Source organism: Saccopteryx leptura, chromosome 8 (genome assembly GCF_036850995.1).
Source record: "Saccopteryx leptura isolate mSacLep1 chromosome 8, mSacLep1_pri_phased_curated, whole genome shotgun sequence".
In the NCBI taxonomy this organism is placed as follows: domain Eukaryota; kingdom Metazoa; phylum Chordata; class Mammalia; order Chiroptera; family Emballonuridae; genus Saccopteryx; species Saccopteryx leptura.
The window spans coordinates 55,008,779-55,022,111 of NC_089510.1; the positions used below are offsets into that span (position 1 = coordinate 55,008,779).

The following is a 13,333-nucleotide window of genomic DNA, read 5'->3' on the forward strand; positions in this document are numbered from 1 at the left end:
TCTTCTCTTGATGCTCTGAATGTAACAAAAAGGCCCCTCCCGGTGGTGCTTTCTGCATTGTTTGCAGGATTCTGTCAGTGTTGGGCTTTAACCTTTCATTTTCAATTATCTGTTACTGTCCACGACAAAATAGCCTTTCTCCCAATTTTAGAAGAATCAGAATTTTAGCTAATCAGAAAGCACTCTGTATTTTTTATTGGTATTTCTCTCACTGATACAGTCTAATTTAATTTTAACTCACAGATCAAGTGTTGCCTCTCCTTGGAAGAGCTCAAGCTATCTTTCATGTCAATAAAGTTTCTGAAGCCTGTTCTCATTAAGTTGAGGATAAATATCTATACCCAGAATTCTCTCACTTGTGTATCACGAACTCTTTGATGACAAGGTCATTTCTTTAAGAGTTCTTGTCATACATACATTAGTTACCAGTTCTATTAGTAGGTTATAATTAAATTCAAGAACCAATTTATCTTCTGGCTTTTTCAGATCTTTTTAAACATAAAACTGTCAGCATATCCATTCATTTACCCATCCATTCAATGTATATGGAGTGAGTGCCTATCATGAGCCCGGCTTTATTCTAGGGACTTAGTAATGAGAGAGCAAAGCTCCTACTCTGGTGGAGCTCACATACACTAGCAGAGGAGATAATTAACAAATGAGTACAGAATACAATGTCAGATACTGTTGCTATAAAGACAACAAGGACAGAAAATGACAAGGGAATAATAGAAAACTACATCATATTTTATATAAGATGCCCAAGGAAGATCTCTCTGAGGAGGCATTTGAGCCAAGACCTGAATGACAAGAGATAATAGGCCAAGGGAGGGTCTCTGAAGTGGGAAGAATGGTACAGGCATGGGAAAAAGCAAATGACAGTCCTAGGGCAGAAACAAGTTTGTATGGTTGAGAATATTAAAAGGATAAAACTGCAGTGTAGACAGAATATAAAGGAATATACAAGCAGTTGTGTGGCACACTCTTAAAAAATTTTTTCTTTACAAAAATTTCTTTACATCATACTTAAATTTTGTTATAATCTTTCTTTTTCTTTTTCTTTCTTTCTTTTTTTTTTTTTTTTACAAAGACAGAGAGAAAGAGTCAGAGAGAGGGATAGATAGGGACAGACAGACAGGAACAGAGAGAGATGAGAAGCATCAATTATTAGTTTCTTGTTGCGAAACCTTAGTTGTTCATTGATTGCTTTCTCATCTGTGCCTTGACCATGGGGCTACAGCAGGCCGAGTAATCCCTTGCTCAAGTCAGTGACCTTGGGTCCAAGCTGGTGAGCTTTGCTCAAACCAGATGAGCCTGCACTCAAGCTGGCGACCTCGGGGTCTCGAACCTGGGTCCTCCGCATACCAGTCCGACGCTCTATCCACTGCGCCACTGCTTGGTCAGGCAATTTTGTTAAAATCTTTAAAGGTTATTAAATATTAATCACATTTTAAAATCTACTTTAAAATATTAGCAGAAAACCAAATATAATCACTATCATACCATGCTGTGTGACAATTTCCTTATTTGTTTTATGAAAGCAATCATCCAGACTTTCTTTCAGGCTAACTGATCTGCAGCACAGTCTCACAACAACAATCATTTCTCCTCCCTTCAGATCTCACTTAAATTTATCTCCAATGCTTCATGAATTTTCTAAGTGCTTAACAATTAAAATTTGTTCAATTCACCTCTTATCTCTGAAAAAAAATTTTTTTATGACAGAGACAGACAGATAGGGGCAGTCAGAAGGAAGGGAGAGAAATGAAAAGCATTAATTCTTCGTTGCTGCACCTTAGTTGTTCAATGACTGCTTTCTCATATGTGCCTTGATTGGGGGGGGGCTACAGCAGAGCGAGTGACCAGTTGCTCAAGCCAGTGACCTTGGGCTCAAGCCAGTGACCTTGAGTTTCAAGATAGTGACCTCTGAGCTCAAGCCAGCGACTATGGGGTCGTGTCTATGATCCTACACTCAAGAAGGTGACCCAGCACTCAAGCTGGTGAGCCCACACTCAAGACAGTGACCTCAGAGTTTTGAACCTGGGTCCTCAGCATTACAGATCAACACTCTATCCACTGCACCACCATCTAGTCAGGCTCCGTTATCCCATTTTTTAAAAACTTATTATAGAAATCTTCAAACATACAAAAAGTAGAGAATAGTAGGATATTCTTCCATTTCCCAACACTAACCTTCAACAATTATGTGGCCAATCTAGTTTCACCTAAAACTGCCGTACTCTCCATTCTTTACAGTAAACACTTTTATTAAAATAAATCCTAGATAATATATTTAATTTCAAGAAGATACCAAACAACATAAGATGTGATAGTAGACCTGGCAACTCAGCATTTTTCAAATCCTTCAATAAGGCAAGCCCTGGTCAGGTAACTTAGTTGGTTGGAGCATCACTCCAATATTCCACATGCCAAAGTTGCAGGTTCAGTCCCTGGTCAGGGCACATATGAGAATCAGCCAAAGCTTGTAAGGCAAGTTCTAAGTTTCCTCTAGGTTACTTTAAAGGACCAGAGTGGATAACATAATTTTCCAGGTACATTAATTTACCCCAAAGTATTTTTCTCAATGTCTGTTACAGCCAAATTATACAGCTAAGTATAATGACTATTCTTAGATTTTTGTCATGAAGACCATTACCTCAAATAAGTTTATTTAGCAGAATTTAATAGCACAGACACCAGATGGCCTAACATAGTGATTTTCAACTTTTTCCATCTCATGGTACACATAAACTAATTACTAAAATTCTATGGCACACCAAAAAATATATTTTTTTGCTTGTCTGACAAAAAAAAAAGGTATAATTTTGATTCACTCACATCAGATGGCTATTGTTGTTGGCTGTTGCCATTTTTTTATTTGACAATCTAAGGGAAAAGAGGTCAGTGTCCCTGACTAAATACTGTAGCTGGGTATTGCATGTTTTAAAAATTCTTGCAGCACACTGGTTGAAAATCATTGGTTTAACATATAAACTATTTCACAAACCTTGAAAAAAACAGATATTATATGTAGACATAAAATCCCACTTTTATATTGCCTGGTTTGTGGTAGCACAGTGAATAGTGTTGACCCGGAACACTGAGGTCGCTGGTTCGAAACCCTGGGCTTGCCTGCTCAAGGCACATATTGGAGTTGATGCTTCCTGCTCCTCCACCTTCTCTCTCCCTTCTCTCTCTTTCTCTCTCTACTCTATAAAATGAATAAATAAAATCTTTTAAAAAATAAATAAAATACTACTTATTTAATTATATTTCCAACACTGAAACACATCTTTTCACAAAATGCCAAAACAACCATATATAAACTATAGAAAAAACAATAGGTTAAATGTCTTCAAGTCGTTTATGCTAGGAAACATTTCACATTTTTAAAAAAATGCAGTTTGGATGATAAACACTCCAGATTTAATTGTAAAATTCAGTTATTCATTATAAATACCATCCAATACTCCAAAGCAATGATTAAATGAGAAGCACTTTCTTACAGATTTGTGTCAAAAACCTCTTCCGGACCACTTACAGCTCTGACTCGAAGAAGATGTGAGATCACTGACTGCAGTTCATCACTGTAGTGCTTTAGGTCAGTAAATCTCCTGAAACAGGAAATGGATAAAACATAACTTTTCTCATGAAAACACATCAAAAACTAAAAGACAAGACAGTACAGCTGACCCTTGAACAACACAGATTTGAACTGTGCAGGTCCACTTATATGTGGACTTTTCCCCCCAGTAAATAACTGTAAATGTATTTTATCTCTTATCTTCCTTAAGATTTTCTTAAAATTTACTTCTTTCTAGTTTACTTTACTGTTAGAATACAGTACAAAATACATATAACATACAAAATATGTGTTAATCAACTTTATCAACAAGGCTTCTGGTCAATAGTAGGCTGTTAGTAGTTAAGTTTTGGGGGAGTCAAAAGTTACATGTGGGTTTTCGACTATGTGGGGGAGGCGGTATTGGTGCCCCTAACTCCTATGTTGTTCAAGGATCAAGTGTAGTACCTGAGAATAATAAAACTGATTCTATTTAAACATATACTGGCCTTGAACATTTATATACCAATACAAACTTTAAAACTTCTAAAATAAAACCACCATAATTTCTTTTGATATTTTTAAAGCTGAGAAGAAATGTCATACTTCATCATTTGTACTGTGGAACTGAGATAGAGATAAATATTTGCTGGAATGAAAAATTACTTAAAAACAAAAAACAGGAAAATATTTACGGAGCTAAAAAAACTTATGGTGCAGACATAAACTCATCGTCTCTAACCTCAATCTTAATGCTCCTAATCTAATAACTGCCATTCTCCATTAAAACCTGAAATGTCTGATACCACCATCTGTCACTCTGTAACTTAGCTTCAAAGATTAATCAGATAGAAACTACCTCCACCTCCTACCAGTAAACTTAGAAATTTTCCAATATTACATTATTTTCCTTCCCTCTAGACCAGGGGTCTCAAACTCGCGGCCCGCCGAACAATTTTGTGCAGCCCACAGACTAATCCACGAAGTTCAAAATATTTTGGATAAAATTAAGTAAGCCTAGGGGCCTACTTGTATTTTTCATTTCTCTAGCATCCTAGCTAGATATTAGCTTAGTTAACAGCAGTTGTGATGCGAACTACAGTTTCTGGTCGTTTTGTGACACTGAGTAAACTGCATGTACGATTGTGCTTGTTGTACTGATTTTTTTTTGTTTTCAACTGCAGTGAGAAAAGTGTTGCGTAACAGTTGCCTTTTGTAGACCTAGTGCGGCCCGCCGAATGGCTGTGATCTTGCTCTGTGGCCCACATGCTGAGTTGAGTTTGAGACCCCTGCTCTAGACCCTTCTTCCCATCCAATACTTGAGATTCTCCCCCAGCTATCCTCCATATGCCTGTTTTCTAACTTCCTCTCTCTACTGATTCCTTATCATTAGTATATCAATTAATTCATGGGTTTCTCTTAGATTAAAAAACACACACAGACACACACACATTTCCTTGACAACACACCTAACTCTTAACGCCTTCTCAACGCTCCTTTTACAGCCACACTTCTACAAGGCATTATCTCTTTAGCAGGGACCACTTCTTCCCTTCCCATTCACTGCTCAGCCACTACAATCTAATTTCACCTCCAGCACTGTAGTGGAGGAATATTCTCAACAAAGTCACCTATTGTTTCATGTTGCTAAAATCCACTGACATACCTTAGTTCTTATTTTACTTGATCCTTCCAGCAAAGTAACAGCTGACTTCACCCTCCTCAAAAATGTGTTTCTTTGACATCAGTGACATTTTGTCATGCTATTCCTTTTATTCTCTGGTCACTCCTAAAGTCTCCTTGGCAGTACTCATTTCCTTCACCCATCTCCTACACTCCAACTTTAGCCCTGAAGTGTTTACACAAACACTACTGAGGGCCTCCCAGTAAGAGAGAGTTGTGAATAACTACACAACTGTACAGAGGCCCTAAGGGGACTCAGGAATCTGAAGTTATGAAAGCTCACCTATAGAATTCAGTTGCTGGAAGTCTCAGATTACACTCTGGAAAACACCCTTAAGTGTCAGCTTCTTCCGATCAGTCCAAACTCCTTAGCCATTTTACAATCAATCTTTCAAAGCTTCACAATTATGGTCTACAATGCTGCTGAATTCCAATTTCTACCTTTAGCCCAACTTCTCTCTCCTAAATGCCAAATACATAATGCTGACTGACTAGCAGATATTTATACTTGTTCATATCCAAAACTCACCTTACCCTCCCTTATGTTCTTAACATCTTAGAGATGGAAACCTAAGTGCCGTCTGTACTTCCTCCCGCCTTTCATCCCACACATTCTACTGAACAACTGGTCCATGTCCTAAATATTGCTCAAACACTGTCCAAATATTGCCACATAAAAGTACAAGACCCTAGGTTCTCCTCTTCACTGCTCTTAACAGTCTAGTTTTAAGAAAGATAAACATGCATGTAGCAATTATCACATTGGTAATCACTCTAAAATAACCTTTTGGGTTTTCTAGACTTTAAGAAAGGATAGAATAAAAGTATTTCAGTGATGTAAACTATTTTAGTAATGATATGAACAATAACTAATTTACTGGGCCAGAGAGATGTATAACAGAAATTCTGTATATTAAGAATTTGTTATAACAATCACTGATATAGACAATTCTCTTATCTTAAACTTAAGGCAAAAAAATCCTATTACTGATTACACCATAATTATACACTTTAACAAGAACTTAGAAATAAATAATTGCCTTGGTTATGTCATTCATCGTATCACATTTAAAATTCTATACAGTCATGTGCCACATAACAACATGGATACATTCTGAGAAATATGCTGTTAGGCAATTCTGTCATTGTGTGACCATCATAGAGGGTACGTACACAAACCTCAATGGCATAGCCCAGCAATTTCAACCTTTTTCATCTCATAGCATACAAAACTAATTACTAAAATTCTGTGGCACACCAAAAAAAATATTTTTTGCCAATCTGACAAAAAAAAAGGTATAATTATGATGATTCATTCACACCAGAGTTACTGTTGCATTGGTTGCTGTCATTTTTTCATTTGACAGTCTAAGGGAAAAGAGGTCGGTGCCCCTGACTAAATAGTCAAGTAGTGCATGTTTTAAAAATTCTTTCAGTATACCAGTTGAAAATTGTTGGTATAGCCTATTCCTCATATGCTACATGTCTGTACAGCATGTTACTATACAAAACAAGATAAGATTAAATCAAGCAAAAGAAAAAAAGGAAATATTAAATCGTGCACAAGAGAAAATGATGCAATCAAGAGGCATAGTGCCTGACCAGGAGATGGCACAGTGGATAAAGCGTCGAACTGGGAAGCAGAGGACCCAGGTTTGAGTCCCTGAGGTTGTGGGCTTGAGCGCAGGCTCATCCAGCTTAAGCATGGACTCACCCAGCTTGAGCACAGACTCATCAGCTTGAGCGGGGGGTAGCTGGCTTGAGCATGGGATCATAGACATGACCCCATGGTCACTGGCTTGAGCCCATGACCTTTAGCAAGAGGTCACTTGCTCTGCTGTAGCCCCCACCCCCCATCAAGGCACATATGAGAGAGCAATCAATGAAGAACTAAGGTGCCGCAATGAATAATTGATGCTTCTCATCTCTTTCCCTTCTTGTCTGTCTCTACCTCTCTGTCTCTCTGTCTCTGTCACAAGAAAAAAAAAGAGACATAGTAAACATGAGATATATGAGGCTGCTGTCAGTGCAACACAGCCTACAGTTTTACAGCAAACCTTTTTTTATATGTAGAAAGAGCACACTAAAATAATGATTAAAAGTATACTATGTTAGCTACATAACCAGTAGCATAGTTGTTTATCATTATCAAGCACTACGTACTGTACGTAATTATTTGTGCTGTATTTCTATATAAGGTGCAGCGCAGGTTTTACACCAGTATCACCACAAATAGGCAAGTAATGTGTTATCTTATGACATCTGAGACAACTACATCACCAGGCAGTAGAAATTTTTCAGTTCCATTATAATCTTAAGGAACCACCATCATATATGTGGTCTGTTGTTAACCAAAATGTTAAGTGGCGCTTGACTGTATTGAATATGGATATTGCATAAAATTTAGCAATCTAGAAAACCTAGTTAGGTCATTCAACTAGTTAGACAAACATTCAACTGACAAAATATTTATGTTTTTCATTAAATTGGAAAACATTCAGTTGACAAAATATTAATATTAAAATACTAATTGAAAAAGTCTCATGTACATGCTGCTCTAATAAATGTACATCCATCAATGTCATAAACTTTCCTTGTAAGATTTTCCAAAGCTTTTCCTAAAGGGTGACATAATTTTAGTTCTTCATCTAGAAAACATCTCTTTTATACCATGAATGTCATTTTTAACCCTTATAAAAACCGCAGTGGAACCGTGAATGCACATTACGAGGTGAAAGAAGCTATCTGAAAAAGCTACATCCTATATGATAAGACATTTGGAAAAGGTAAAACTATGGAGACAGTAAAAAGTTCAGCAGTTGCCATGGCTGCAGGGAGGAAGGGATAAAAAGGCGGGACAAAGAGGCTCTGTTGAGGCAGTCAAAATACTTTGTATGATACTATAATAACGTATACAATTGTCAAAACCCATATAATATATAACACCAAGAGTGAATCCTAATGTAAACTATGGTCTTTGGGTGACAATTTGTGTCAATGTAGGTTCATCGACTGTAACAAATGAACCACTCCAGTGAGGCTGTTAACAGACTGGGAGAGGTTATGCACGTGTAGCGGTGGTATTCAGGCACAGTGACAGAGGGTGTATGGGAACTCTCTACTTTCTGCTCTATTTTGTTGTCAACCTAAAACTACTTTTAAGAAATAAAGTTGATTTAAAAAAACATCTCAGGCCCTGGCCAGTTGGCTCAGTGGTAGAGCCTCGGCCTGGCGTGCAGGAGTCCCGGTTCGATTCCCACACAGGAGAAGCGCCCATCTACTTCTCCACCCCTCCCCCTCTCCTTCCTCTCTGTCTCTCTCTTCCCCTTCCGCAGCCAAGGCTCCATTGGAGCAAAGTTGGCCCGGGCGCTGAGGATGGCTCCATGGCCTCTGCCTCAGGCGCTAGAATGGCTCTGGTTGCAACAGAACGACACCCCAGATGGGCAGAGCATCGCCCTCTGGTGGGCGTGCCGGGTGAATCCCGGTCGGGCGCATGCGGGAGTCTGACTGCCTCCCCGTTTCCAACTTCAGAAAAATACAAAAACAAAACAAAACAAAAAAATCTCAATGGTTACCATCACAATTTCTTAACAAAACTTTAAGATATTTACTTATATTTCATATTCACAATTTATCTTAAAAACTAAAGGCATTATGTTAATGTATTATGGTTTATAAAGTCAGGCCTAATGGGCTATTAGACAATGCAAACTTGGCCTTTGTCTGCTAAGAATGTATACTACATAGAAATTAATGCCTAAGGCCTAACTAGAGAAATTCTAACAGACCTCATAAACTTAGTCATGAAAAATAAAAAAGCCTCATCTGCCTAAGCAACTTACTAACAGAAAGACTCAGCTGAACCAAACACCAGGTGAAAGTCCATATAAGTGAAGAGACTGATTTATCCAACAAACTCAGAGAATGAGCAAAACCAAAATCTTAAGAAATAGTTGGCTAGGTCCTATCCTAAGAAAAGTTATTTCTGAATATACTAGCTTCCTTTAATACAGAAATGCTTCCACAAACACCAAACATTATAAAGTTAATGAAGTTAAGTAATTGTCACATACATACATCTCTATGAAATTATTATACTAGTATACATTTACCTATGAGAAGTTTTCTTGGTATGCAAAACAGTTTATTATTAAAATATGCATGTAATACAGAATCTTCTTATCTTGACCTTTTGTACATATTTGACAAGCAAAATCATATGAGAAAAACTATTTTTATGAAATTAAAATTGCTTTTCTCATTTTTCTGATACCTTCAACATTCAAAATATTCTAGGAAAAAGCAGTGGCTTAGTTTTCTAAAACTTCAGAAGTTACAACCTGAAACCCAATCAAGTCACCAAATTTTGAAATCAGTTTTAGACTGTAAAATGATTTCACTAAATATGAATTAGTATTTAAAATATTTAGCAAATAAAGTGCATACATTCAGAAATGAAAAATTAAATAGATAGGCACCATTCAAAACAACATTGTAACTGTTATTAAAACAAAACCTTACTTGTCTGGGTTTTTCACTCTGAATGTTGCATTAAGCGCTTTTAACCTGGAGTCTGCCTGGAAAAAATAATTTATTCACTTAATATAATTACATTTCAGGGTATAAATCCAAACAGTTTTATTTTCCCTTTAGAATTAAGATGCTTATGTACAGTTTCCTTCATTTCATTTGTGTCAAACACATTCAACATATCTAAAAAAACAGTATTTTTGAAAACACGACAAAAATGACATTATAAATTAAACTGAATACATGGCATTCAATGATATCAAAGAAAAATAACTGTAAACACCAATATGCTAACAGGCATATAGCTCTGCATTATTATAACTCAAACTAGATCATATGAAAAAAGTAGTTTACTTTTTCTCAAAATCAAGAAAAGCAATAATCTGTACAGATATACTAAATGAAAACTACTGCTTTGGAGCCTGTGCATTACTGAGGGTAGTTCTCAGGTGGAATCCAAACTAAATATACATTGGTTTTTCTCATTTTTAGGATCAGTATTACAGGAAAGAAAATAATATGGAAATGCCTATACTAAAGTAATACTGTACTAAAGTAAAACAAGCTAGATGACATCAAATTACTAGCTGGCAGAAAATGTTACAAGACAACACAACTTTTTAACTATCTTTCCCTATTTCTAGGTAACAGAGAGATCAACACTAAATAATTTCATTGCATAAATTTATACTTAATAGATCTAAATCCTATCCTAAATTCCCCCCCAAAAAAACAAAAAAACAAAAAAAACCCAGAACAAAAAACCCACCAAATTACTTTTTTAACCCAGCACAGAAACTATAGGGTTCAATAAAGGGTAGTTCAATCAAGAATCAATTTCCTGGCCCTGGCTGGTTGGCTCAGTGGTAGAGCGTCGGCCTGGCGTGCAGGAGTCCCAGGTTCGATTCCCGGCCAGGGCACACAGGAGAGGCGCCCATCTGCTTCTCCACCCCTCCCTGTCCTTCCTCTCTGTCTCTGTCTTCCCCTCCCGCAGCCGGGGCTCCACTGGAGCAAAGTTGGCCCGGGCGCTGAGGATGGCTCCGTGGCCTCTGCCTCAGGTGCTAGAATGGCTCTGGTTGCAGCAGAGTAACACCCCAGATGGGCAGAGCATCGCCCCCTGGTGGATCCCGGTCGGGCACATGCAGGAGTCTATCTGACTGCCTCACCGTTCCCAGCTTTGGAAAAATACAAAAAAAAAAAAAAAAAAATCAATTTCCTAATGTGGTTTGGTTTTTTAAATCCCTATCAGCTTAAAAATTTTACATTAGTATTCTAACCCATAATTATAAATATTTGCAAAAATAAAATAAAATAAACAAAACAGATTACTTGGCTAAAAAGTATTTTTAAATGTAACAAATATGATACTCCACAAACTCAGCTCCCAGAACTTGACACCAAAAGAAATAAAGATACTATGGAAGCTCAATTTGTCATGCATTTCAGGGGATTATTTTATTTCTAAAATCAGTATTTCACCAATTTCTTGACCTTTCTTATGTTTCAAGGGCATATGAGCTAATGTATAGGAAAGTTCTTACAAATAAAAGCACTTACAAATTTAAGGTATGTATCACTCCCTTATATTCTTTAAGCTAATTAAAATCACTAAATAATAAAGTGTTAATGACTTCATAGTCACATGCAAATATGTTTTTAAATGAGGATGAGATTTCATGAAAACCATCAGTAACAAAATTTTCATTTGTACCCTCCCTTTCTTGAATCTCATACTTCTTAATACCACCAATTTACTTTTTTTTTTTTTTCCTGAAGTTGGAAACGGGGAGGCAGTCAGACAGACTCTCGCATGCACCCGACCGGGATCCACCCGGCATGCCCACCAGGGGGCGATGCTCTGCCCATCTGGGGCATCACTCTGCTGCAATCAGAGCCATTCTAGTGCCTGAGGCAGAAGCTACAGAGCCATCCTCAGCGTCCGGGCAAACCTTGCTCCAATGGAGCCTTGGCTGCAGGAGGGGAAGAGAGAGAGAGGAAGGAGAGGGGGAGGGGTGGAGAAGCAGATGGGCGCTTCTCCTGTGTGCCTTGACCAGGAATCGAACCTGGGACTCCTGCATGCCAGGCCAACGCTCTACCACTGAGCCAACCGGCCAGGGTCCCACCAATTTACTTTTAATATCACAAAATTACCAATTTAGAAGTCATATAAAATGTAAAACATCACCATCCTATTAACCTTTGCTTACAAAACATTGTCAGGTCATGTTCATCACAATACCTAACTCAATATGCATTTCACAACATTTCATAAAAAGAGAAGTTGCCTAAAATGTCACCAAACCAGAAACTTCTCCCCAAAGCTAGATCTCTAAAAATACTACCTGGATGGGGGTGGGGCAAAAAAAACAGATAGAAGGGGACAGAAGACAATTTGACTTTGGATGATGGGTATACAACATAATCAAATGTCAAAATAACCTGGAGATGTTTTCTCTGAACCTATGTACCCTGATTGATCAATGTCACCCTATTAAAATGAATAATAAAGGGTAAAGAAAAAGATGCAACATAAAAATACTACCTGGACTATTCCAAAACTGACAGGTTACCATCTAAGCCCTTATGGAAGTACAAACTTCCAGATATAAAATAAGTCACAGGAATGTAATGTACAACACAGGAATAAAGTCAGTAATGTAATAACTATGTAAGTGACAGATACTAGACTTACTGTGATAATCACTATAAAAGGTACATAAATGTTGAATGACTATGATGTATACTTAAAACTAATATAATATTGTATGTCAACTCTAATTAAAAATGTTTAAAATAATAAAATAAAAAAGCCCTACTCATTGTTTCATACCACCCTATTCTATTTCCTTTAACACAGCACTATCTGAACTTACCTTGTTTACTAGTTTCTTAGCTGTGCACTAGAATGTAAGAGCCATTTAAAACAAAAGCACAATGTGAACCCTGGAGCTACACAACAGCTGCCACAGTAATACATAGTTATCAGTGATATAAAGGAAATAAATCATCACTGTGAAAGACTGTGACAGCAGAGATTTTTTTCCAGGGGTTATTTTGAGATAGGTGAAAAAATGGGGATACTTTTGAGAGTAAAAAAGGGCACCGTTAACAATTAGATTAGGACAACAGGTGTAAACCAGGACTGTCCTGGGCAAACTGGGTCACATGGTTGCAGAGAGACAAATAACATTTGAGCTAAGACGTAAATAATAAGAAACCTGGCCTGACCAGGCGGTGGCGCAGTGGATAGAGCGTCAGACTGGGATGCAGAGGACCCAGGATCGAGATCCCGAGGTCATCAGCTTGAGCGTGGCCTCATCTGGTTTGAGCAAAAGCTCACCAGCTTGGACCCAAGGTCGTTGGCTTGAGCAAGGGGTTACTGGGCCTGCTGGAGCCCCCCAGTCAAGGCACATATGAGAAAGCAATCAATGAACAACTAAGGTGTTGCAACACGCAACGAAAAACTAATGATTGATGCTTCTCATCTCTCTGTTTCTGTCTGTCTGTCCCTGTCTATCCCTCTCTCTGGCTCTCTCTCTGTCTCTGTTAAAAAAATAA

At 37.7% G+C, this 13,333-nt stretch overlaps 1 protein-coding gene across 1 annotated transcript in view; it reads right to left on the reverse strand.

The window, feature by feature from the left end:
• Nucleotides 1–13,333, reverse strand: part of SNX4 (sorting nexin 4) — an 88,661-nt gene that overhangs the window by 41,098 nt on the left and 34,230 nt on the right. Inside the window, exons 6-7 of the mRNA XM_066347532.1 lie at nt 9,767–9,822; nt 3,542–3,614 (exon numbers count right to left, since the gene is read on the reverse strand). Of these exons, the coding sequence (XP_066203629.1) occupies nt 3,542–3,614; nt 9,767–9,822 (129 nt within the window). The remainder of the gene's footprint in view (nt 1–3,541; nt 3,615–9,766; nt 9,823–13,333) is intronic.